Raw genomic sequence first — 27,917 nt, forward strand, 5'->3', positions numbered from 1 at the left:
TTATGTATGTACAAAGTTAATATGAATGAAATTTTTTAAATGCAAAGTAATTGTTTTATTTAGAGTAGAGTGTACATTTGATATTTTTTTTCGCAAATTGTTCTTTGTCTTGACATAAATTCATATAATTATATCACTTAGCTTTTTGTAGCTTTCAATTATCACTTTATCATTTAAAAGCAACATTGTATACGCATTTTATGTACATTATGTGTATAGGTGTTACATTTTTTTATATGACGTGTAATTAAAATATATCTTATGTAAATTAAAATAATTTTACATCTTACTATAGAGACAGATCTTTACTTCCCAAAATAATATTGGAAAAAAAGCTTGTATAAAAAAATGATCAAGTATTGACAAGCAACCCTGTTACCAATCTTATGCTCAACTCTTTAGCGCTGAATACACGAGTTATATAGAAGAAGTAATATTTTGAGCACTTTACATACTATAAAAGATAAATTCAAATTCTATAACTTGAGTGAATAAAAATCTGTCTACTCATTTCAAAATACTTTATCCTTAAGTGTATTAAAGCTTCTAATTGAAAATTTTTTATATTTCATTACACTGATATTTAATTTTTGACTACGATAAATTGAAAAAGAAGAATTCAATTAATCTTACAAATAGGAATGGACTTTTTTGTATTTTTCAAATAGAAACGAATTTACTAATAGAATAAGTATTTAATAGTTTTTATGAAGTAAGTATAACAAAAGAAAAATAAAATTTATATCACCTTTCTTCATTGATGAAAAAATAAACAAAACTTAGTTACGCATTAAGTTTATACATACCTAGAAATCACCATTTCATTGAACACAATTTTGTATTTTATATCTTTTAACAAAATACTATAGACATAAAACTATGATCACTTATGAACAATGACATCTTTCAATACTCCATTGAGAGCTCGTTCCATATGCGATCCGTCCCAGTAAACTTTGCCACAACTTTCGCAAATGTAAAAGCTTTTCACATTTTTGACAACTTTCGATGGAACCTTGTCGATTTTAATTAAAACTCCATACTTAGTTCGACACTGTGCAAGATCCAAAGTATTTTCGCTGAGTCGCCAAGTACGATCGTGCTTACTTTGACGTAATCTTCCTCTACTCGGATCAAGTTCGCAATTTTCCGGGATAGAAACTTCCTCACATTCTGCTTCGAACTGGTCACTGGCAATGGAAGGACCTGGCAGCACTCGGTAATTACGACCTCGCATCATCTTCATATAACTAGAAGGAAATGGAGATAAATAAAAGAAGGATGCGAATAAATTAAAAACGAAATTGAAATTGAGCTTTGAGCAAAATTTACCTGTCAAAAAGAATATTCATTGTGGCTTCAGTCACACGGACAAACTCATCTTGATTGCAAACTTGACAACGGCTAAATATGTCCCTCTCTGTTACTGTAATGTTAAAATGATTTAATACTTCTTTGAGCTGTTCTTCGACTTTGTTAGTTACAACTCTGTAGCAAGAACCAGCTGGTACATTTTGAGCAAACTGTAATTGAAAAAAGGTTTGGGGTTTTATTAAAATAGTTTGCAATTCGAGTAGAATGGAATTAAATAAGAATTGCTCTTACTTTTTCATAACAACTGTTTCGTGTAAGTAGAACTCGATTTTCGCTTAAAGCCACTTTGATCGATTGATCGCCACCGCGATCGTGTTCTATGTAAACGCAATTGCAGCCACACATTCGAAGCTGTCTGGCTAGTGCTCCCAGCATTGAATCACAAACAGCACGCCACTGATGAGCAACTGTCGGCAGAGTCCTAGATTCAGGGTGAATGTCATTGACTCCTTCAACCTTAACCAAGGCGCTTTTCATTTGCTGCATTCGAGACGCTTGCACCGGAAGACTTACGGCTTCAGTTTGATCACTAACTTCATTCTAAAAATAATTGATAATATCAAGGTATCTGCAACACAATATAAAAAATAAATCATTAAATGACATACTCGGCTCGGTGTGGCTTTTTTAAAAGCTTTTTTTGGAGACTTGTGCGGAATGTGTTGAACTTGTGCCGATATTTCATGAAAGTCAATCTCCATTTGCGCACATTGCTTTGCAAGTGCATCATAAACTTCTAATAAGCAATATGCATCCAAAGCTATAAAATGAAAAAGTGTATTCTTTAATAAACAACATTGTAACTACATTCGAAATTTTCTTCACTTTTTACTAACCTGCATAAATAATTTGACTCTCTCGCAGAGGTCTTCTCTCCCAGTTGGAGAATTGGTCCGATTTATTCAATCGATGACCTAAAGAAAGCTCCACCAATTTGCTTAAACTTTCGTTTGAAAAATTCGGATCGCCCGCGTAGGGAAATTCAAAGTCGTACTCATTGACAAGTTTTCTCCAAACATGGAGTAGATCCATGTAACCTTGCCCACAAGCTCTCACATTTGAAAGCGCTGGTAAACTCTCACGCATCATTGCAATGTCATTCGCCAATCCGAAACCTAATTTTAGTATATGTTTATTTTCAAACAAAACTAATCCTAATTCAGACCAAAGGTCTTTGAAGTCATTTCCCAAATTTATTGTGTCTATTATGTAGACATTTGTCTCCGTTGCAATTTGAATTAACGCTAATTCCGACTTTTTAGTTCCTGTAAATAATTGTAAACATTATGGACTTTTATATATTATTTCAATTGGAAATTATTAGAAATGAAAATATCTACCGAAACTTGGCTTCCATTCGGAATCAATGCCAACAAGATTTGTCCCTTTCATTATTCTGTCAAGAAACTCTTCAAAAGTTCTTCTGTCACTAACTAGTTTAATATTATCTCTTGGCAACTTTAAATTGTAATAAGTGGTACAGGCATCTACGTCCCAGTTTTCTTGCGCACCACTGCTTGCACCCTGATCAACTTTAAACGAAAATAATTATATTCGTATTCGTAATATCTGAAATCACTTATAAATAAGCAAAATTATTAAATAAGTTACCATTTGGATTTTCCTTTTCCATTTGTTGAACGGACCAGGGCCACTCACTTTCAGGAACGTTCAGCAATTTAGCAAAGTAAAGAGCTTCTTTAACATTCGTGAATGATAACGTCTTGACTACTTCTATGTGCAATCGCTCATCATTGCCGACAGCTTCTTTAACCATTTCTCTCCAACTCTCTGCACCTGCACAAGTAAAATTGCAGTTAATTTAATTAATAAGTGTTTATTAAAAATAATTACTTACTGAGACTGCCTTCAACAAATCGTTTGTAAATTAAAAATTGAAGAGCTCCTTCGCCCCGCTTTTGATTCAAGTATGGACAAATTTCAGGAGGAAGTTTATAAAGTTTAGCAAGTCGAGCAACTAACTTCGACATTGGTCTCAATTGTGCAGTTGACATTTTTACGTCTGGAATATTATTCTTCCTGAAATATTAATAATTATTGTATGGATAATACTTGGATTTCTATTCTACGTATTAATTATACACTTACGTTATGAAGCGATCTAATGTAACTTGTATGTTTTTCCCCGGAGCCAAAAGACTGTCCAAATATTGAACCAAGTTTCTTTGAATTTCGGTTTGGTTCGCTAGAAAATCTTCCACAACTGTAACTTTATTTTGCAAAATAAGTGGAAGCAACAAGACTTCCGGGTCTGCGAAGAGAGACTGTAAATTTAACATTTCGGCATATTGCGCAGCCTCCTTGTATTTTTTATCACATATCATGGCCTGTAAATTATATAAAATTTAAAATCGTTGAATTTCAATCTTCGAAATAGCATATTCATACCTCTATTATTTCGTAAAATAATCCATTGCAAGAAGTAAATTCATAAGTTTCAGCAACTATTTTTACAAGCTGCAAATTCTTTTGTTTAGAAACTAATTTAAAAGCAGCTATTTTTAAATCCACTTCCAAACATTCTTTAAAATTATCCTTCTGAGGAGCAATCCACTTTGAAAAATCCTCCATAACTGTAATAAACAAATGAGAGTAAATACCAATAATATAATTTTAAAAAAAAGTATGTATATTTATATTGTAAAGTATTGATTTAATTTTACTTGTAAAAGAAAGTGAAGATTTCGTTTTTGAGTGTGAGAAATCATTAGTATTGACTAATATTCGTAAAGTACTGAGGTAGGGATTCGGTGCAGTTTCAAAGTAATCGGTTAATGTTTTCGTGACTCCTTGACTTTTTTTCCCTGAAAAATGAATAAGAATATAACTTTAGTTTACTAAAACTAAAAATATTTTACAAATTAACTTACATAAATTCCATATATAGTGTAAGGAATTTAGCCAGGATCTTGTTGCCTCATCAATTGAGGTAAAGATGATGAGTTCATCATCTTCTCGACGAATAATGGAGATACCATTACTTCCAGCAAGAAATTCATTTGTCAAAGTTTGATCCATTTTGAAAATCTAGTAAAAATAACTACTTTATTAAATATAATAATAAGAAATATTGAATTTGAGTTACATTTCTGCCTAACCTTAAAAAAAATCTCTCTTTGAGGGTCTTGTGATTCTTATAAAAATTGTTTATATTATCAATAATTGAAAAGGACTAAAACTTACTGTCTTAAAATAAAACTTGTTAATTAATCCAATGTGCAATGTATACACTAATTTTTTATTTGAAAATAAATTGAAGATGTGTTATATTATCATGGAAGCGGACATATTTCCACTGAAATGTAATTTATCAAAGCACTTGAAAACTTTTCATTTTCTTCTGCTTGAATTGAAAAGTTTCGATTTCTTAATTGTTCTTAATAATATCCAATATTTTGCAAAACTAAAACACTATGTGAAAATTGTGAAAATAGATTAGATGAAAGTAAAAACATGTAATATTATATTTATACCAAGAAAATCTTGACATGCAAAAAGCGAAAAGAATGTGCAAGTATTTAGTTTAGGTAATTCACTCGTGGTGCGCTGCAGTCAATTTGTTATATTTTGAAATAAAATTTTCGTTTTAACAAAAATATTTGATTTTTATTAAAAAATTAAACGTTTTGGATTTCGAATTCTCTCAAATAAAACAAATAGGTATGTGATTTATTAGTAAAGAATTGTTAAATTTATAATTATAAAAAGAACTATATAGCTAGCATTTTACGTTCCCAACCCTGTTTGACTCCATTGCATTTTTTAGGTATGAACAGACCTTTACATTCAACTACGTTCAACTTTATTCTGATCTTTTCACGTTCTTTCAAGTTGTTCGTAAATCTCTAAATAATTATATTGTTACGTCAATTGACGACAATAATAAAATAATATTTCAATAAAAATGTGGTTTTAAGTGATCTTTTGGCATGTGAAGAATTGTTTTTTGTATTATTTTGGTTAGAATTTTCGTATTGACAAATTTTTGTTTTCTGTGCACGAAAATTAAAATTTATGAAATTTATTAATCAGAGAAATCATGAATAAGTCTAATTTGCCAAAAAATTGGATCGTTTGCTCCTCTAAAAGTTATCCTGATAAAGTCTATTATTTTAATACGGTGACAAATAAGACATCGTGGGAATTACCATTTGCTGAAAATCAAAATGAGGTTAGTATAAATCATATTCATTTACAAATCTTTTTTACTGTGTTTCTAATATTCAATGAAATTTTTAATTTTATATCTCTTTAATAAAGGCGACGTCGAAAGAAAATACCAAAAAAAGAAAATTTGAAAAGGATCCCGTACAGTCAAGGCCAGTAACTCCAGATATGATGCAAGAAAAAGAGAGACCTGTAATTCAAGCAAAACGCAGAATATCGTTAATTTCACAGAAAACAACAAACGAAACTCCACAAATGCGAGAAATTCGAGCGAGAATGCTCCAGAAACAAGCAACTTTAAACAAGGGATTGAAGTCTGTTTTAACTAAAGAAGATAGTTCGAATAAGAAATTACCTGATAAAAAAACATTAAGAAAAGAAAATGTTGGTGAAATCAAAGATTCTAAAGGTTGTGAAATGACAGAAAAAACGTCATCGCCAGTAAAGCAAAAAAGGAGATTTTCTGAAATGCCAAAAATTATTCCTAAAAAGCCAGAACGAAGACTGTCGACAGTTAATTCAAACACTGAAACAAAGGAAAAAAGTGTTTCCCTTAATGCTTCTCTACCCGCAGAGGAAACTTTAACTCCACAAATGCGTTTAATGTATGAAAAATTGAAAGAAAGAAAAGCAACAAAAAAAAGTGTATCTTCCAAGAAATCTGCAACAAGTACAACTCAATCATCAAGTTCAAATTCATCGTCTTCAAGTTCAAGCTCAAATTCAGAGTCCTCTTCTACTTCTTCGTCATCAACTTCTGATTCAACTGTTTCTTCAACTAAGAGTTCACTTAAAAAAACTGAAACAGAAAAACCTTTGAATTCACCTAAAAAATTAGAATCAAGTAAAGTTATTACAAGACGTAAATCTAGACTTTCAAGTTCAAGTCAAACTAATTCTGTATCAGAAGCCAATGTTTCAAATCTTCCAACGTTGGGTGAAGAAGTGGAACTCGATGAACCAAAATCTGGAGGAAAAGTTTCTAAAAAGGAACTAAATGAAACTCTAAGCACTGCTCGTAAATCCGGTCGAACAATATTTATCCCGTCGAAAGAGCCAGGTATTGTATACTTACTTAAAAAATCAATCAAATTGTGTTAACAGTTTAATAATTCTTAATTTTTATAACTTTTTAATCATAGATCTAAAATTTAAAATTGCAAGTCAAAGTCCCAATGCTACGTATCCAAAAAATATTGCTAAACAGAGACTGGACGATATTCGAGAAAGTTTAAATTTGAAAAATAAGTTGAATGAATCGTTGACACCTGAAAGAAATGTTTGTTTAGAAGTGAGCCAAAATTACCACCCGAATGTCTCTTCAGTCAAAAACTTGCAAACATTTTTAAAAGGTATTATACACTTTGTTTGATCTATTTTTAATAAAAATATATAATTATTATTTCTCTTTTGAAAATTTCAGAACCAGGACCAGAAATAACACTTTATACGAATGCTACACGTAGAGCTAAAAATGTAAGAGATAAAGTTTCAAATTATCAAAGTTCGAATGCTAATGTAAGTAAGAATCAAATGGACGATCTGAATGTCGAAGAAATTGAGCGTCAGTCTATTTTCGAAAAGCTTAAGAATCACAATAATGATCCATATTATGAAGAAATGGAATGGGAACCTATTGAAGATGAAAAGATTATGAATGAGGTATGTAATTATTTTTGACTTGTTTCTCTTTATAGCATTTGATGTATTGTAATTTAAAAAGAATTCAATTTCAGGTACAAGAAGTTCGATCTCAATTGTTCACTAAATCAATAAATAATGATAATTTAATGCAAGAAAATGTGCTTGAATTATCTAATAAAAAAAGTGATAAAGTATTATACATCGTCGTTGATACTAATGTATTTCTCTCAAATTTACCCGTCATTGAGGAAGCCAGAGATGCGATATTTAAAACATTTGGCAGGCCATTTATAGTCGTTCCTTGGACAGTTATACAAGTAAGTCTTTATAATATTATTCAATTTCTTTTCATGTTAAGGTTTTGCTAAAATTGTCATTTACAGGAATTAGATTATATCAAGGATGATAAATCGGCAACGAGATCTGAAAATTTGAGAATAAAAGCGAGGAGAGCAGTACGATTTTTACATCAACATTTCTCTGCCAAACATCCTCGTATTTTGGGCCAGACGCCACAAGATGTTATGAAAAATAAAGAAATATTTCAAACAGTTTCCCCGGATGATGAAATTTTACAGAGTTGTTTGCAAATACGCAATTCAGGACGTGCAGTGGTATTTTTACTTTTCTTCCGTAAAATTTGTCACTACAAGAGGGAGAATATTATATGAAATTTATATTTTCAGGTGCTACTTTCTTATGACAAAAATCTTTGTACTAAAGCCATGATTAATGATATCGTGTCTCTTGGGCGGGATGACCACTTTGAAAAAATCGAATTTATGAGAATTGATAATCCGTGTAACAGTTCTTTTTCGGCATCATTTCATACAGACGACAATGATAATACCACGACAGCTCTTGAGGAGGAATTATTGATCGCGGAGGATATTTTCGAGAAAGTAAAGGATCAACTGCGAATATTTCTTTCTCCAATAGTTGTTTCAGAGATGCGGAATTTATTTGGAGATGGCTGGGAACGGTACACAATTATAAGACCTCCCTGGTCAACGGTAGACGTTCTTAAATGTGCGATTAAACATTGGATGGCAGCTGTCAGTGAATCATTCATGAGAATAGCCGATTTAATTCTTAAAGAGTTACTTGAGAATATTAACAATCCACCTGGTTAGTTGAGCAAAGAATTTATTTCTAAAACAATTAGTTATTTAATAATAATATAATAATTTAATATGTGAAATTTCAGCAGGGGGTAGAAAACTAAAAAACGTGAATTATTTCATGGGAAGATGTAGTGATTTGATGCAAACACTCAATCAGCATAAATATCCAAATCTTCTCAACAAAACAACAGCGGAAATGGATGTAAATAGACAATTTTCCAACTTTTTTAATATTAAAATTTAAGGTAATATAGTAAACTTAATTTTAAACCATTTTTTATCAGGTTTTAAGAAAAAGATGCTTGGAAGAAACTAAAAGAATTTCCGAGAAGAGAATAAGAGATGAAATTGGTTGTGAAGGCAATGTTGCGAGACAAAATGACAGAGCTCAACTTGCGTTGGATTATTTCAATAATGTGTATGCATTCACTCGCGATTTTTGGTAAGAAATATAATATTAAGAGTATGTAGATAAATGTTCAAGTTTAAAAAAATTCTATTCTCTACAAAAGTTAGTATGGATTTTGTCCATGTAAAAATTCCAATTTTTGAACAACTCTGAAATAAATATGCATGAATGAGTGTACTTATAATTTTTTCTTTTCAGTGGCGTAGCTGCAGAAGCCGTTGATATGCCTTGTTCATTTATTTTCGAGAAGACTGAGAAACTTACTGATCCAAATTTTGTGAAGCACTATCAACCAATACTGGCGGCAAATTTAAATCAATTGCTGCAACTTTTAAGCTTGTATGTAGCTTCACTATTTTATCTACATTATGTTAAATCAAAATTTTAAAATACTTTTGTCTTACTTTTAGAGCGATGGAAGATTTAAATGGACTAAGACCCGATGAGAAGGCTATAAATGCTTTGACGGAAGCTTTAATAACATTTTTACCTGACAAATTCAACAAATCAAACACGGAAATAACATCTCTTGATGTTTATTACTTGATAAAAACTAAACAAGATATAATGAAAAGAGGCTTAATGCAGTTACAAGACCTGAGTCAGCAATTTTGCCGAATGGCGAGTTTCAGGTGTAAATAATAAGTTTAGTGAGTTTTGTTAGTATTTTATTAAAACCGAAAACCTTGCAGTCTCAAAGAGTCAAGAAAGTCAGGTATTCTTGGACTGGATACGATTATCTATCATTTTGCTTTTTAAAGCAGTATTATCATTACATACGTTCAAATTTAAGTTACTAAAAAGTTTTATTTTTCCATTAAATTTCTAACATTCAAAGCATAATACAAAATTAAAAGTAAGTCAAAGAAAAGGAAAAAATTGGCCTAAAATTTACTCTCAGTTGTGTATTTTCTTCAATATTATAAACATTTTTGAAAATTAATATTTTATTTAATTATTTCATCTCCATGCATTTAATGCAATTACATGTTACAAGTTAGATGCCATTAAAAAGATAAAAAAAAGTAGTTGGTATGTTATTGAAACAGTATGTTTATTTAAACTTGTAAAAAATGTAAATTTTATTTCTAATAATGCAAAATGCATTAGTTTTGTACGAAATTGTTATAAAATAAAAAATTTATCATTGAAAGTGTCTTGAAAATTTTTCGTAAGCCTAAAAACTTGAAATGTAATTAATAATTAGAAATTATAAGTATTAAAAAAACGAGAATAGTAATGTAGTGATTGCAAGTAGATTTATTATTACTGGAGATTATAAAAGTATAACACAGCCGTACCTTTAACAGTCGATTTTCGTTTTAATCAACATCGAGACTGAAATTTACTCTCGATGCAATTCTAATTTTTGTATAAAAAGGGGAATCCTTCTTTAGGCGGTGATAGCCAGTTGTCTTTGATATAATGCACATGTTTAGTTTCAATGACATGAAAAGTGTACGCATGTCTGGAAGTTTCACTTCGATTTTGATTTGATAAATGGACCGCAAGACCGTGAATTAAAATGCAAGTTCCTTTGCGGACTGGCACTGGTCGAAAAGTACTCAGAGAATAACATGGAGACGGGGAGTCGTATATCAACAATTCCTCTGACTTTGGATCCTTATTTCGGACATAACGTCTGTGTACTCCGCTGAGATGAGAGCCTGGAGCAATCCAGAGACATCCGTTTTCCTGGGTTGCGTCATCCAGGGCAATCCAGAAGCCGACGACTTTTACAGGATCAGTGAGAAGATAGGACGCATCCTGATGCGCAATTACTAAACCAAATAAATAAATATTTACATTATAAAATTTTAATTTTATATTATTTATACTTTGAACTGATGCGAACCTTTGGAGCCCACTCCAGGATTTTTGTAAATGTACATGGACTGACAAACTGCAGGCTCCTGCAGATCCAATTGAAATGCTACTTCTTTCACTCTTTCGTCAAAAGTGTATTTTCTGAATTTTGGATGCAGCCAATGAAGAGCATGACCAACCTGCAAAAATAAACTTTTCTTAGAAATGTAAATTAAAATTTAATTTCTCTTTTTAAGAGAAAGTGAAAAACTTTTATTTTTTGTTTAGATTTCCCAAAGTTGAACTTTGGGAAATACATATAAATACGAAACATAAATACCTTGTTAAGAGACACTCGCGGATGAACTTTCAGTTTTCCATCGCTCTCTAGAGCTTCATTTTCAAAAAAGTAGCTGATTTTATTGGCGCTATCCAAAAAATATCGATCCTTGTTCTGTAAATTATTAAGTTTGTATATTCTTTTTATTATAAATGAACATTCGCAATTTTCATCATTTATCAAATAAAAGTTTTTAAAGTCGATGAATAGGTAGGTACCTGTTGCATTTCTTCGGTATTAAAGATTTTTCGTTCATTTTCCGAAGGAAGGTTGGTTGTAAACTCTTCACCACACGACTTCAATTCTTCTACTTCCTCAGGTTTCAAAAAATCTTCCATAACTACGAAGCCATTTTTTTCAAACTGCAATTTAAATATTTTTTTCTTATAAATATGGAGAATTTAATATTAAAATTAGCATAAAAAGGAGTAAATTAGATTTGCTCTCCATTTCGTGTTAACTTAAGGAGCAAGCACAAATAAACGAATTGAAGTCATAGGTCGCTCTATTTCAACACATCAAGATCAGAACAGATCTTTTCCGTGTGGCAAAATAGTGGAACGAATTCAAGTAGAACGAACGGCATGCAGTCATACAAATAAAATGCAACCAAAGACTACTTTTGCATTTCAATAATTAGTATTCCCGTGACAATAAAAAGTTTATATTTTTTGCACTATTTCTACTTAGATTAGAATTCTGCAAGAAATGAATAAGTGGCTCAGCAAAATATGCAAAAAATGACTGAGGAATGAGTGATGATAACAGTGATATATGTAGGTATAATGGATCAATGACTTGTGATCTCATTATAATTCAACATCTAGATTTACAGCATAAATTATAATTAACATCCGGGATGTCATGAATAGTTTGTTTTCAGTTGCACTCGTAGGTTAATAATAGAGCGACTCCGATAAGGGTAACTAAAAATAGCGTTGCGAATGCTTGGCGAAAAGGTCTTCATATTTTTTTCGTTTGCACTATGCAGTAGGTCCGGAAACTGATTTCATACTTTTAGCAATAAAGTAAAACACAAGTGCCTTATTGTAAACAAATTAAAGATTATTATAAATATACCAAATCTTTATTTATTGAACTCTGTTTATTTCAACAGGTGAAATTGGTTTCGTGTCAGTGTCCATTGATATTTTCGCTATTGCCTTACATTTTAAAAAGACGATATCAAATGAAAATTTATAAACATATCTCTACACCTTTGCTTCACTTTCAAGTTCTCGAGTACCTATTTCGGGACATGGAATGAAGATGTGTATATACCTTGGAATTCGCAAGTAATGAAAGAGACAAAAATAACATGAAAAAAGGAAGAAATGTAATTTACGTGTACAAGATATTTTTATCATATTCTTTTAAAATCCGGTTCGCATTCTCGAATCATATATATATATATATATATATACAACAACACAAGTCGACATACATATATTGTATGCACCTACATACAGTGTACATCTTCATTGATTCGGAACAATATATTGTGTTTATAAATTTACCCCCATCTGCCGAACTCGAGCTCGAGAGAATTTTAAAGAAATTTATTTTCCTCTTCTATGTTTAAATAAAATCAGGCAATTAATCTAGTTGATGAATAAATAAATATCTGCGAGCTATTTATATCTGAAACAAGTTTTAAAGCTGAAAATAAAACAGAATACTCTTGATAATCAGGAATTTGAGGCCTTGCTCTTGAGAAGGTTGAAGATTTCTTCTCTTTGTACCAATCAAAGCAGGAGTACGCCAACGCAGTCACACTCGGAGATGACGCAGATGTCGCTGACTCTCCACCTCAAATTCCTTTATAGAAACGAAATTGTCGGAATGCTTTCTCGATCACGCAAGCTGATTAAAAATAATCTTTTATTATGACGACAACTTTCCAGGGGAGATTTTCCTCGACTAAAGTGACAAATTTTCTATTACATATAATATACCATTTTGCATAATGGTACATGAATGCGTACATGAATATAATAAAGTAATTCTTATGTGCACGCATGCATGAGATTCAAGTTTAAATAACGAGTGAATCACATGAGGGCGAAAATAGTTCTCTCGTATATAGCGTGCGGCTCTTTTCTGAATGGACTAAACAGTTTCCTCATTCCATGTGGGTCGTGAGTCACGAGGTTGACAATTCTCATAGATTTCCACCAGTTCTTATGGTCACTGCCAATTCTTTACTCCAAAATCATATCTTGTTCATTCACTTCATTTTTTCATCCTTTTAATACTCTATCGTCTATCCGTTAGAAGATTCAGAAAAATTTATACTATTTTTATACCTATATTAATTTCTGCTTAAAAGTAAATAACATTCTTTATTACATTTTTAATTTTTTTACTGACACAAAAAGAGAAAATAAACAGTTGCTTAAAAAGTATAAAAATTTATACACATTCGTTAAAAAAATCTTGCTTTTGTAAACTGCGCAAATGCATAAAGTGTGAGAATAAAAATACACGAGCGATAACCACATTTTGTATGTAAATAAGTATAAGTGAAATGATTTATTAAAATAACTAATTAGAAAATGTCATGTTCAGAATATCACAGTGCTATATCAAGATAATTACCAAAATTACATGTTTAAATTACTCTGTAGGTATTTTTTTTGTTGCTAATAAAATAAACAAAATAAAGAAAATAAACAAAATGTAATAGTAATATTATTTATTGACAGTTGTTAAAATGAAGTGATAAATAAAATAGTACCTGTTCGTAGATGTCCTTCATGTCAGGAATATAGTGGAGGATTTTCGAAGAAAAACAAGTGCACGATAATGTTGTTTGAAATAAATGAAGACAATATTTGTTAAGAATTAATGACTGTGTGAGTTGATGATGAAGATGAAGACTAGTGGTCTAGACTACAAGAACACTTGGTCTAACGAAGCAAGCCAGCCAGAGCGATCAAAAGAGGAAAGTGCTCCACAGTAACTTGGCAGTCAATCGGTTCCCTTATCTGCTTGGACAAAACTTAATTTATCTCGTCATTATCTGCTTAAGTGAATGTTTGTTACAAGATTTAATAATAAAGCCCCTCTTTTACAATAACTCTGCACATCATAGAATTACAATTTTGTAAAATTGAATAATTGGATGACGATTCATTGTTTTTTTTATATAGACTATTGTAGATTTCGCAGTTTACTCTCAACCAGTAATGATCAATATTTACAAAACAAATTGTAAAATTCTCTTGTTATGATTCTGAATAGAATTTTATTGTTATAATATGCCATCTTTATGTGAAAAATTAATTTTTCACTTAAACAATTTTTGATTTTTAGTTTGGAGTACAATAGTTTTGTATTCCACATGCATCTATATACTTCATTCAATAAAATCCTGACTAAAAAAATGATAAAATGTTTGGTTTAATGAGAGGAAACCGATAGATCGCATGCCATATGTACTGAAAAATGTATCAAAGTTATCCATTTATTAATTATTATAATGCTATATGAAATTTGAATTCTCAAAATCAAAAAGTCATTATTTTAAAATAATTTTAAGAAAAAATTGCATGTTTAAGAATTTATGTGAGTATTCGATTTTTAATCCACATTAAATTTATTTAAACAATTTTATACATTTATTTATTGCCGATCATGATGCACCTAATATGGGACTTTTCTTATTTCAATTTTTTTCCTTTCTCGTCGTTGTTTGCAATTTGCAATTGCGAAACAACTTTTTCATTGATTTTAAATTGACGACGATCCCGGTTTGACTTCTCTCTCTTTTCCAAATCCATTTATTTTTCCGAAATCTTTGAGTTCTCCCATCTAATGAACATTATATAGGCAACTTTATGCGACACCTCAATCGCACTGCCAGCCCCGAGTTCGGCTTGAGGCACGGCCCACGGGTGTGAAGCCATTCCTGGTGGTGGAGGGGAAGGTCACTTCCCCTCGCGGGAGGGAATCGATGATCGCCCGATCACAATAATAGGTCTCTGGGTTAATCAATCTGTTTGTGTTATTTTCCGCTCTTCTCGGTCTCTTTTACTCTCTTCTTCCTGCGTTCATTAAGCTATCTTTTTATATTTACAATTCTCGCATCTATTTCAAATTTTTATAAAATGTCATTCTTTTTTTATTCACTTACGTTTAAATCGCTAATGGGTAATAATGTAGATTCTCAAACTTGTCAATTTTTCAAAGTATCGCGAAAACTGCTCTACTTAATGAAGAGTATTTATAAAAAATTCTAAACAAATGAGTGTTCTTTTTTAAATTAATTTTATAACCAGAAGCGAATAGTGCGCTAGAAATATCATTTTAAAGCTAGTGGCAACGAGATGTTAATGACCCTCTTCAAAAATAAATTACACACGCAAACGATATAGAGAGATAATAATCATCGTGATATGAGTTGAAAAAAATTCTATTAATTTTTTTTCTGTATTAATGTGCTATGTGTAAATTTAAACTTCCTCATTCTTCATCTTCATACTAATGCTATAAATAAATCATTATTATTTCCTTTTTCACACTATAAATTTTCTGATTAAAAATTACTCAAATTATAGATGAAAAAAGTAGTTTGTTATCATATTTTTTCTAAATTGAAATATTTTTGATAATTGCAATAAATTCAGAAAGTGGTTACTCGGATAAATATTGTTAAAGTGAATGATTTTAGTTGCACCGGGTTGTCCTTTGTATTTAAGTACACCGGACTGGACCGACTGGGCGAGAAGTCGTGGTAGGGAAGACTGACAATCGACAGCCGTTAGTAGTTGTCTGCTCGGTGTCACGGTGGACACTTCTCCCTTTTACACTATATACTATCCCAACAACCCTTTATTTTCTTTTCCCTCCAGTGTTCTTTGATACTTTTTTTATTTTCACGTAAATAATAAGTAAGTAAGCAAGCAATATAGTTAGGAAGAAGTACTCGCCAACAAAGTTAATATTCCTTTAATCAATAAACTAATAACTATCGCTCAAAAGGGAAATAAAAGCGAGGATATTTCAGAGAGAAATTTGAAAAAAAGAAAAAATCATCTTCAATCATGAAAAAAAGATTTGAGACAATAACTAACTGCAAGTAGAAAGTAATAATAAAGAGAACGAGAGAGAGAGAGAGAGAGAGAGAAAGAGTGTGTAAATGCAAAAGAGAGAGGAAGATAGAGAAACAAGATAAGAATTGTTCTCCGAGACACCTGGCGCCAAGGCACCCTCTTATCGGCCCCACTGCCGTTCACCCTCGACTCGCTGGTCAGAGGGTCAATCATCCCTTCTACCTGTCCACAACTCGCACTCTCTTGCAGTTTTGCCGGCGATCGATTTCGCAGACTACAAGCAAAACAGCCTTTGAACGCTTTCGAGAGTATAGGCTCAGAAGAAAGCCAAGAAAAATTAAAGAAATTTTTAAAAAAGTTGCACTTTCTGCGCCAAGTTTTCTTTTCAATTCATTTTGGAAAACAAGTTCAAAACAGTTCTTTTTGGAATTCATCGTGCCGATGAGGAACACTTGGCGAAAAAGGTACTATTATCTGGAAAAATTAAACGGTAGAAAAATCTGCCGTAAAGGAAAACAATTAGTCAGGTGGCCAAGGATCGATTAAAGATCATTCATTGCAACCTTCTGGAGACAAGACAGGAACCACACGCACTTTTCCAAAGGTAAAATTATCTCTTGTGTTTCTTTAGTTTTATTTGAAATTTTACTTGAAACTACTTCTCTACTACTTTCTCTACAATCATTTTTTCATTTACAATTCAGAGAAATTCAACATTTTCACAATTGCATTTAATAATTTCCAATAATATTTCGAAAGCAAATTAAAGTCCATTTTATGACAATCTACGTTCAGTGACCTTTGTTTTGATAATAATTTTTACTTGTTTTGAAGTTGTTTCCTAGCAGTTTTTTAATAGATAATGATGGTTTTTCTTGAATTTATTATTGAGATTTTGAACGTGGACGATACGTATACCCATCACAGGCGATTAGATATATTTTAATCAAAGTCCTGTAAACAAACAAAATTTCAATTGTAAAAAAACCAGTAAATTGTGTGAATTTAAAGAAACTTAAAGAAATTCAAAGAAATTCTGTTGGTTACAATAATAATAAATTTTCATATAACAAAGTGCTGAGAATGAAGATATTTTCTTATTTTTTTATTAAAAGTTCTATGCCAATAACTCTGAAACGTATAGTATATCAACATTAAGAATATAAAGTCAAAGATTTCAGTTCTTATATTACTTTTTTTTAAAAATACCATTATTTTTTATAAGACATTTTAGATCTATAGTTCCCCTTCTTTTTTGTAAATATCTTTCGAAATCATTAAAGATAACATAATATTTAATATGTAGATGTACAACCATTTGACCTCTTCTATCTTTTAGAGAATTACTCTATATTATCTATTTATTTGGTCCATGTATGTAACGTGTTTCACAGTGGAAGATATCAGTCTTAATACAAAATTTTATAAAAACTCCATAAAATCTCCACACTTGAAATTAATTCAAATCACTATATCGATTAACATTTTAGTACTGATTTATTGTTATAAAAGGTCATACACTTGTCAACATCTTGACATTGAATTTTAGATAAATATTACAATCTCTAAAATATATATACTCAATAATCGAATCCTTTGAGTATAAATATTTATTAGACTCCTAATGAATCGTAATCATGCAGAAATAATAATTGAGGGAATGATTGAGGGAATAAACAATACTCAAACTAAAATTTTTCATTTGCTTTGATATTTTCTTCTTTGACTTTAGAAACATTTGCGCGATGGAAGCAAAACAAGTAAATGAGAACATATATAAGAGCGAGCGACTAGAAAACACCTACTTGTTGATTCGAAATATTTTCTAACCCAATTTGTTTTTAACTTTCGTCATGTTTTGAACGAGATAAAAGATGTGGAAGGAGTGAAATAAAATTTTTAATGAAAATATACTCTTCTATCCACGTGGTCATTTGCCCCTAAAAACTGCGTTCATGCAGTATGCAGGTATCAGGACGATCGAAAGATATAATTTCCCGCTGCATCGCATATTTAAGTTGCACGGCTAAAAATAACACATGTTAAAAAACTTTTTACCTAATTCCGATGTCTCATAAACATCAGAGAAATTGAATCAAACTTGTTTTCGGCAAACTTATGTTCGATATTTGTAATTGAGAAAGGTAGGAGGAGAACATGGAAAATTAAGAGGGAGAACGGTAGAGAAGGAAACAGCATATATAAAACTGAACAACACTTTTGTATGTGTTTTAAAAGTAGCCAGACTCGTTTATGGTTATTTTTAGACGTCCTTATCAGGAATGCACTATTATTAACCTCCGAGTGTATCTCAAAACAAACTGCTATACATATAGTGAAAAGTTAATATATACATACGTGTATTACTATACATTTTTTCTTCCTTAAATTACTATTTATTTGAAAAATTGTCTTTTATGACTCAGAATAACTATAAGACAACTATAAGATATTCTGCGCCTAGACACCTATGTGCGATAATTATTTTGGGAAACGTCTTCAATATTTAGAGTAAAGCATTAATTCACGGACGCAACATATTATTATTTATGTGAAAATTTCAGAAAGTAATAAACACTTTCGGACTTCAGTCTCAATTAACTTAAAACTGATAAAATGGCTCTTTTCTATATCAAATTTACATGGCTCTTGACTCTTTAATGAGATAACTAATTGAAAATTATGTTTCATCATGATGTGGATACTAGTATTTTTTGCGTTTAGTGTATTTTATTATACTTATTTCTATGAAATTCACAATATATATGTATAGTTGATGTATATATGCAACTCTATGGACTGACATTACTGACATTACATTCAAAATTCAACAATCCCTGACACAGTTTTGTAATCTTAATATTTTCTATTGCCAATAAAGTATATTATTAAAAGTTGTGGAACAAGTAGAAATAAGATTAAAAATCTGCAAAGTTTCAAAGAAACTAGCTTATTAAAATTAAACTTTCTCCCTCTGAGGACTCAGCATTCTTAAAAATAATGTGCATATTTATAGCTTTTTTACTTTCTTAGAAAAAAATGTGATTTTTTAGTCCTAATAATAATAAGAAGCCTTAAAAAACGTGGAGATAAAAGAAATTTATTTGGATATTTTTGGTGTAGCAATAACTAATTCATAAACTGATTATATGTGTAAAAAATATATTGTATCATTGGACGTTTCGGTCTTATTCCATAAATTCCTGATCTATAAATAAAAATTTATCGACAAGTTAGATAGTAGACATTCTCAGTATAGTAGTCAACAGAATCAAGTATTTCAAGGATATGCTTCCATCCATCTATATAGTATGTTATTAACAATAATACACATTATTTTTGAAAGGTAAATCAAACATTTTCTATAAAAAGTCACAAAGTTATTATTTCAAAATTAAATATTATCTATATATTATACATTGTAATAAATGATTTAGAGAAAATAGGTAAAACGTTGAAATTTCTCAATTTGAATCGGTGAGTAATGTGTCACTAATATTTGCAATTAATGAAACACTCTATACTACTCCGAATCAGTGAATACACTTGACACCTCAATGAATCATTGATGAATTTGAACTATAGTCAACTTTTTATTGACTAGTAAATCAGTGACACCTTTGCGTTGCCAAGAAAATTTGTTTCCTTTGAAATTATTAAAATGAAAGTTATTTCTCCATAGTAATGTTGTTACACAAGAAGTAGACTATACGACCTTATTTCAGGATATAAATATATTATATACATATATGTATATGCATGTATTGCGTTCCAGACGTTGTCTGGTTTATTGTTGTACGCTAATAATACAAGTCATCTTATAAGTAGCACGTTCAAAAATATCGATCTTGCGGTTTTTCCTCAAAAATAGCAATAAAGAATATTAAATAACATTTTCATTATGCTCTTCAAACTACTGAAAATTATCTTATATTCCTATGCAATTTTCCCCTCATATAATCTGAATCAGTAGGTATACTTAATATTTAAAGTGAAAATTTCATTGATTAAGATTAATATAATAAGAGGGTATAACTATAAGAGCAATAGTTACTTACTTTTTATCTGATAAAGCTGATTTTACATTAGAGGCATATGTTGCTAAATTGGAAATTCTGTTATAATATATTTTTCTCAAAATTAATATAAAATATATTGTAATTCTACATAGAAATATGAAAATTCTAAGCAGAAATCTTTCTCCTTTTCTATTCATGGAGATATGAAAAAAGTAAAACGATAGAAACGTCGATGGCAATGCACTCGAGGATTTGCTCCATCATCGTTTATGAACGATAAATATACATATATACAATATGTTCGAATGCTCAGATGAATGCAAACAGCTTGTTCTTATATTCAAGCTACCGACATGCTTGTTTGTATATTAAGAAAAGCACAAAAGAAAAGAAGACAACAAAATAATATTGTAATTTGCACGAGATGACTACATTGTTGTCATCGTCGTCTAAAACCACGCTTTGTGCTTTATTGATACTCTTACTCGGGCGATCATCAATTCCGTCCTGTGAGGGGAAGTGACCTTCCCCTCCCCAACCAGGAAAAGAATCAACGCCCGTACTTCAAGCCCAATGATCCAGTTGTCGCATAAAACTGCCTACAATTTTCGTTTCAAGAAAAGAAAACATAATTAAATTTTCCTTGCAATTGAGACTGTATTCCTCAGACGCATGATACTCGCTTTGCAGTATTCAAACAATCAAACATTGTTAGAAATCGCACTCCAACTTTACATAGGAATTAAACAAATTATATAGACGTTCATTAATCTACGCACCAAAAGAAGGAGAGAAAGTAAATTATATAAAATCCCTCCAACTGAAAAATATGTCATTAATAATTGCAGACATGCCTCTGAAGCCCTTGAGTGATAATGTGTGTTTAGACGCATCTCAAAAGAAAACGCATGATTAACAATATACTCATCTTTATTTAATCAGTAGCTTTTTATTAATTCAAATCCTGTGTAGTAGTCACTGTAAATCATTAGTTCAGTGATTACTTTAAAACTTGTTCTAAAAATTTAACAAGCGAGGTAATTAGTAAATAAAAAAGTATTTAAATTTAATAACTTAGAAGCTAAAAAATATAGTTAAAGTACTTTAAGTAATTACTGCGGACTAATTATTTGCAGTAACTTTCTAAATTAGAATCAGTGAAAACATTTTTAAAAGAAGCAATACATATGCCTGAAATCGTAGGAAAATAAGAAATTCGAATTTAATAAAAAAAAGGTAAAAATATTGCCAGTGGGCAAAAATCCACTCTCTAAATCTGAATTAGCGAAATTCCACTAATTTCCCAGCGATAAGTATATCACTGATTCAATCAGTGAAATTAATCAGTGAAATTTCACTAATTCACAGCGTATATACGCTAATTGAATCAGTGATATACTTATCGCTGGGGAATTAGTGAAATTTCGCTAATTCAGATTTAGAGAGCATCATTGTTTTAAAAACGTTTTAGAAACATATAACGTTTTTGGGACGTTATTTGGCAGTCATGAAACGTTCTAAAAACGTTTTTGGAACGTTTTTCAAACAATGATGGTTTTTTGCCCACTAGGTTAATATTTAAAAAATTTGTATTTTGATGAAAAAAGTGATTTAGCAAAAGGAGCAAACGAGTCCCGAACTCTGGACAGTTGTGGTGGGGGGAAAGCCACTTCCCCTCACGGGACGCAATCGATGACTGCCCTCTTACTCGACATGACACCGGGAATATCCAATCTCATAGTAAACACGATTGTTATTCGAGGAATATCCCCAACGCACATACATGCATACACACTTGTAGCAACATACTTTGCATATACTTTTTGGCGAAACTCACTGTTTGTCAAACAATGCGTAACAACAAAAGATATGCCATGTCTTTAGAAGAATTTCGTTAATTAAATTTTTCTCCTCAAGTTTTAAATTGTCGCAGAATTAACTGAGAAATTATAAATTAACTTGAAACGATATATATATATATATGTATAATTTAGAGATATCGTAGTTACTATTTCATTGCTCTGGCTTATTATGTTACACCAGAGACTACTAGATCAGTAGATGACATAATCATTCTGTTTACGAGTCATAACTGTGTGGAGAAGGCCTTGTTTCCGATTGCAACAACTAAAAGCAAGGGTGATTTGTTTTAGTATACCTAATGGGTCGGACCGATAGTCCAACTCAAGACCATAATCGCACCACGTGTAATAGAATGTAGATAGACAGTAGACCCGGCAATTGCAATTACAATATAAATGTACAAATCAAACATATTAGAAACAACAAATATAATAATAAATAATCTTCTTTCGTTTTGACATGTATATAAATAGTACTATATTAAAGTCATCAAGAAGTTTGAGGTCAAGAATTCCAGCCTTGCTTTCGAGATAAATGATTTCATTAAGCGGATTTTTATAATTATCACAAATTAATAAAAACATTTGTCTTGTTGCAGAGTTCAGTGGAAGCTCAAGTTTCAGTTAATCAAGGGCAACGAGAGCCATGAACGAGTCTGTTGTGGCTTTTTTGATGATGTTGTTATTAGGGTCAGGTCAAACGTTCCTGACCCTTAGATCCATAAGACAAGTTGAGTTCAATTTATCCAAAAATCAAACTTCCTCCAATCTCGCACCAAAATCAGCAATGTCACCTTCGAGTCCTGCAAAGACAACCAGCACCGAATACATTTGTATAGAGGTCTCTCCAAATCTCCCGCCTTGCAATTTTAACAAGTAATTAGAAATCAAATCAAATTTATTATTTTCCCGAGTTAGTCAATAGTAAAGCTTCAATTCTTTTTATAGATTCGTCAATTCAATGGGCGAGGAAGAATCTCTGACACAAATCCACGCGAAGAGAAAAAGAGAAGTTGACATTCCGAAATCATTAATCGTTTACAAAATTGAAGGATGTATTCCATCAAGGTATGTATTCATTGATAACAACATAAATTTTCTTTGAATTTCATTTTTACTTTGATATTTCAGATTGCCCTTTCGGTTACCATTTTGCAAGCCCGAGGAATCTAGAAGTCCGTTAGCAAAAATACAAAATCTACGTCCATTCAAGACAAAAGAAATCTTTAAAACTGCTCCTGAGGTTTTTCCAAAAGTCAACCATACCCATTGGTTAGAACAAATGAAGCACATACAATTAGAACATCAAATTAAATCTCAATTAGAAGTCAAGCATGTAAATATGTGATTTATATATAAGTTTTAATTTTCACTCAAAGAACCATATAGAATAATAATTTTACATATAGATTTATTTTTATATATTTCCAAATAGCAATTAATAAACAACTTGTTTTTAGAATCTTTCTCACCCATTAGAAAATGCTGGTGAGAACAGGATTAAGCAAAGGCAAATATCCAACAAGATTCTTCTTGAGAAAAATTGGTTCAAGACTAAAGATGAAGAGTCTTACAAGGAAAAAAAGAGAATTTTCAATATGAAAAAAACCATACACAAAACACAGAAGAGGATCGAACAAGATATTCAAGAGGCCAGGGGTCTTGATCAGGAGCTGGATAAACTTGTCGCCAAGTTGGAGTTTCCGTATTCGAGAGCGATTCCCTTCGATCCTGAAAAGCTACAAGTTGCTCGAATAGGAAGCGAATTCCCCTATTCGAAAGCAATTCCTTTCGACGCCGAGAAATTACAAGTTGCCAGGGAAAGAAGTGTCTATCCATTTTGGAAGCAAGTTCTCTACAGACCTGAAAATAATCATCAGCTTCGAGATATTGACTATTCCGATGATGAATCGTCACATGAAAATAATTTCCTCTATCCGAAAAAAAGTCACCATTCAAGAAAACTTCTAAGTGCACCATCAACATCGCGAGGAGATAAACTCGTTAGTGACAATTGGGAGAGAGAAGAGAAGACTAGCGTTCTTCAAAAAGAATTCAACTATCATAAACCATCAAAACTTGGAAGGAAAAGAGAAAATTCCAAACATCATATTCGATCTTCAAAGGATATTAAAAAATTTAAAGAATTTCGTTCTACAAACACGATTCCCAGCAAGAAGAACCAAGAAATTGATTCTTCAAGTTTTGGCGAAGAGAAACATCCCAAACCTCATTATTTGTCTCGAAAATTGAAATTCATCAAGGAAGGTAGTGAGTTCCCGTACACCAAGGCCATTCCATTCGATGCTGAAAAACTCGCCGTTGCTGCCGCAAGGAAAAGTGATTTATCAAAACAAGCGTTTCATTCGAAATTATCGACAAATTCGAAAGAATACATCTCTAGAAAGCCTCTGGCTTTTAACGCAGGAAACAATTTGTCTTCATTACTTTTTGTCCCATACAACAGAAGAGCTTCAATTCATCATTCGAAAAATCAGAGAGGAAAATCTTGTTGAAAATAATGTATAATTATTGATGAATACAAAGAGTCGGAAAAATTACATTACATTCGAAATTAAACAATTAGAGTCCTCTTTTTATTATATTATAAATAATATTATAATCCAATGTTGAATATATCAACTCTCTTCTCAACTTTTGGACTCTGCAATTTTTAAAACTAATTAATGTTTTGAATTTTTGAGAATTATTGTCTTCAGCATCCGACTCTAAGTTTCTCAAGTTTATTAGATTATATCAAGATTTTGCTATTTATCTCCAGTAACATTTCACAAACATTCCTTTTTGTATTTTGACTCAACGTATTCCATCCGAAAGACTACCGCACATGTGCAAGAAAAACCCGGGAAAATTCATGAGAGAAGAATAAAAGAGATTCTTATACTTTAGGTGTAAGATGTAATTTATTTTAAATAGGTCTGCTTTGTTTTTAATCCGATCTCGCAAATGAAATGTGCTGTGGCCTTTGACATTAAAGCTCGTTCTAATTTTCATGTACCTTTTCATCAACATTAATTTATTGTTTGTCTCGATTATAAAAAGGGGCTGTGCAAGTGACTCATGTTTATGTTTGTAAAAGGGCTGATTTTCTGAAAGCGTTTCGTCGTCCTTTCGTTCTTTCGTTCTCTCGTCGTTTTTATCTATTTCGATGCAATTTATGCCGATCTCAATGAGTTTGCACGGAAAAAAATATCGGCTGAAGTATAATTATAAAAAATATAAAATGCAAGTTGCAACACACAAAAATCTCTATTTAACAGAAGAGAAAAATGTTTTTCTTATTTCGAAATTGAGAAACTTGATAAATGAAATAAAATGTCTTCTGTTAAATGACAAGTTGAAACTTGCTTTAAAATTCAAGTCAAGTTATATAATTAGTTGTAATGAATATTATTTACAGTAGAATAGTAATCGCTTATCGAACGCATAAAAAGTTTGACTCAACCCTGTATTTTATAACTTATTTATAGCTTATTACTATAATAGACTAGTGGTCAATATCTCAAAAATGCTAATATTTTTTTCTGTGTGCGATCCGCATGGAATATGTGATATTATGTGAACTACTATTATAGTCAATTTGTGATCGACCTGTAAGTCTTAAAATTAAATTGTGTCTGCAGGTGATGACTCAATATTCGCCAGCAAAAATCTATAGTGAATTCTAGAGTAGATTGTTATTTACGTGCCTGGGAACATTATTGTTCCTGGAACTTTTTTTTTATTTCTAAGTACATATTTGTATAGGATTCACTCGTCAAATTTCATCTCTCTTATTCTCCATTTCAATGTCATGTTTATACATATGCATATAGTTAAGCATTTAACAAACGTAACATTTCTATGTAATTTCTTTTTAATTTATTGTCAAGTGCGCATATATAATCATTTCTCTCGATATATTAGCCCTTTCATTTTGTTTATATTGCGATTTTAATATAATATGATATGTTACAAAAATTTATGAGTGAGGGTATTAGATAATTTTTTGTAATAATGAAATACGAATAAATAAATAAATAAATAAATAAATAAATTATATATATAAATTACGAGATTTTCATTTTTAACTACATAATATGAATTGATTTTGAAGGATTGTAAATATTCATTTCATTCATTTAGATAGTCATAATAAAAGGCTCTATGCGGGGAACATGTTATAAAGGGGCTTGAAAGGAATGCCATTGAAGAAGAAGGCAAAGGCAATGGTCCAGGTCATTTCATTCTCTGCAGCTCCAACAGTTACACCTTCCAGGTCAAAAAGAAAATGGAAATGGAAATGGAAATGACCTGAACCCTGTACCTTCAAAATATTCCCAGACACAAATACAATTTTAGTCTTCATTCAGAACTGGTAAGGAAAAGTTGTTGACTTTTCAGCCCGCGAATTAATATTTTCCTCACTATGTTAAAGTTAATATTACTATCATTCGTCCTTTACGAATTAAAAAGTGCTCAGTGCGATTATGAGACTTTACCGGAAATTGAAATTATACCAACGGGAGTAGTTCCTCATATTTGCGTAAAGGTGGATCGAGATCTTCCGCCTTGCATTGGTAAATTTAAGGAACATCAGCGCAAATATAAACATCAAATTAATAAAATTTTACAAAGTTACGCCGACATGATCATCGACTACAAGGATCCTAAAAATGCAAGTTTTGAAAATTACGGACCTGGCAAAATTTATTTAAAAAGTTTTGAGTCATTAAATCGTGAACTGGAGGAGGAAGAGGCGAGGAAAAAGTTATCCAAGAATGGTGGTAATTCATCAAATATTCAAGACGATACAGTTGTTAATATGCCGGAAGAATTTGAAAATCAGACGGAAGAAGAAACAATCAAGGATTTAAATGCTGATGAACCATCGATTATACAAGTTACTAGAGTTGTTAGATCACTGGAAATGACTGTCTTGGTTGCTGATCAATGTATTCCGCTTGGAATCGAATTCTGTGATTTTACCAGACCCATTGTTCAGGACAAAAAGACAGAAGAGAGAATACAAAAAAGGAGCATTCAGTCGTTTACCCTTTTTAAAACTCTCGCTCCTCATCGAATCAACTATTTTTCGAAAAATTATTCCAAACTTCGGAAAAATGTTAAGAGGAAACAACTGGATAAGACAAGTTTTTCTAATAATAATGATGATAAATATAGGAAACAAAAAATAACGGAATTATTTAATAAATTGAAGAAAAGGAAATGAGAGGTAAATATTACAATATTAAAAAAAGACATTAGAAGCTAAAATAGACAATACTGACGTATTTTTAAATTTTCTTTTTTCAGTTGGATTCATCTCTCTATTATACATGATATCGAAGAAAAATTTTAATTTGTGCAATTTTCTGTTCAAAGAGATTTTTTCAAGTAAATCAAGTTTCTTGTAATTGAAACAATGACTAGTTCAACTATTGTGAAAATTTTTGTGAAGTTGTTACAAAACATTCTCTATGCTGAGAGAGGACGAACGTGTAAAACTTTTTTGTGACAATTTCTCCTGTGACCACAATCAAAATTCAAATTAACTAAAATTTACATGTTAACATTTTTCAATTTATTATTAAAAAAAAAAAAAAAATAATCATATATATGTTTTGTGTTTCTTAATGTTATATTGTTATGTGAGGGTGAAAAAGGGACGTAATTTTAAAGGCGGGAAGTCGTTTTAAAAACAGGTGACAATGGGAAGAGTGATGTTGAAAAAAGCGAACAATCTCTGACGCAATTCATGGAAGACCCCATAAACATATTTCCAAGTATGCAACAAAGGCCGACGGGACCATTGTTATACACGTCACACACGGCACAAGAAATTTCCTGAATATTTTCTTAAAGTTGGTAGCAGCAATCTTAGAGAAATTTATTTGGAACCACATAACATATTGTATGTTTATTGCAAGAGTGCCATGCGATATTCGCATGTAGTTTATGTTCTCACAAGAGGATTTATTTTATAAATTACATACTTTTAGTTTCCAATGGGGTCTTTAAATGTGAAAAACATTTCATTATATTAAATAAATACAACATTTTTTTACCTCAATTAAAGCATTTTATTTACCTTTCA

The 27,917-nt window shown here is 31.1% G+C and overlaps 4 protein-coding genes across 5 annotated transcripts in view; 2 read left to right on the top strand and 2 right to left on the bottom strand.

The window, feature by feature from the left end:
* Positions 1-31: 31 nt before the first annotated feature.
* On the bottom strand, positions 32-4,894 carry LOC122499173 (exonuclease mut-7 homolog). Its single transcript, XM_043607331.1, has 13 exons — positions 4,579-4,894; positions 4,266-4,422; positions 4,059-4,199; positions 3,784-3,968; positions 3,484-3,722; positions 3,233-3,414; positions 2,986-3,171; positions 2,715-2,906; positions 2,211-2,639; positions 1,983-2,134; positions 1,606-1,914; positions 1,333-1,523; positions 32-1,250 (listed from the first exon to the last, which is right to left on the bottom strand). Exons 2-13 carry the CDS (start codon positions 4,411-4,413, stop codon positions 884-886), a joined length of 2,721 nt encoding a protein of 906 aa, XP_043463266.1. The 5' UTR covers positions 4,414-4,422; positions 4,579-4,894; the 3' UTR covers positions 32-883.
* Positions 4,895-5,188: 294 nt separating this feature from the next.
* LOC122499229 (transcriptional protein SWT1-like) lies at positions 5,189-9,892 on the top strand. The gene is made up of 11 exons (XM_043607428.1): positions 5,189-5,566; positions 5,656-6,622; positions 6,705-6,914; positions 6,986-7,224; positions 7,299-7,523; positions 7,590-7,820; positions 7,893-8,334; positions 8,414-8,532; positions 8,615-8,772; positions 8,938-9,078; positions 9,150-9,892. Exons 1-11 carry the CDS (start codon positions 5,435-5,437, stop codon positions 9,379-9,381), a joined length of 3,096 nt encoding a protein of 1,031 aa, XP_043463363.1. The 5' UTR covers positions 5,189-5,434; the 3' UTR covers positions 9,382-9,892.
* An 89-nt stretch (positions 9,893-9,981) lies between these two features.
* LOC122499232 (phytanoyl-CoA dioxygenase domain-containing protein 1 homolog) overlaps positions 9,982-27,917 on the bottom strand; it is a 55,678-nt gene continuing 37,742 nt past the window's right edge. Inside the window, exons 1-5 of one of the 2 annotated variants that reach the window (XM_043607432.1) lie at positions 13,623-13,950; positions 11,104-11,247; positions 10,886-10,999; positions 10,595-10,745; positions 9,982-10,520 (exon numbers count right to left, since the gene is read on the bottom strand). In XM_043607432.1, coding sequence (XP_043463367.1) covers positions 10,102-10,520; positions 10,595-10,745; positions 10,886-10,999; positions 11,104-11,247; positions 13,623-13,643 — 849 coding nt within the window. In that variant the 5' untranslated portion in view covers positions 13,644-13,950 and the 3' untranslated portion in view covers positions 9,982-10,101. Of the gene's footprint in view, positions 10,521-10,594; positions 10,746-10,885; positions 11,000-11,103; positions 11,248-13,622; positions 13,951-27,917 lie in introns of those variants that run through there. The other variant, XM_043607433.1, reaches the window with a different exon arrangement.
* On the top strand, positions 15,530-27,868 carry LOC122499231. Its single transcript, XM_043607431.1, has 6 exons — positions 15,530-16,543; positions 22,420-22,696; positions 22,769-22,888; positions 22,952-23,156; positions 23,281-27,056; positions 27,137-27,868. Exons 2-5 carry the CDS (start codon positions 22,467-22,469, stop codon positions 24,334-24,336), a joined length of 1,611 nt encoding a protein of 536 aa, XP_043463366.1. The 5' UTR covers positions 15,530-16,543; positions 22,420-22,466; the 3' UTR covers positions 24,337-27,056; positions 27,137-27,868.

Source organism: Leptopilina heterotoma, unplaced genomic scaffold (genome assembly GCF_015476425.1).
Source record: "Leptopilina heterotoma isolate Lh14 unplaced genomic scaffold, ASM1547642v1 Lhet_166, whole genome shotgun sequence".
In the NCBI taxonomy this organism is placed as follows: Eukaryota; Metazoa; Arthropoda; class Insecta; order Hymenoptera; family Figitidae; genus Leptopilina; species Leptopilina heterotoma.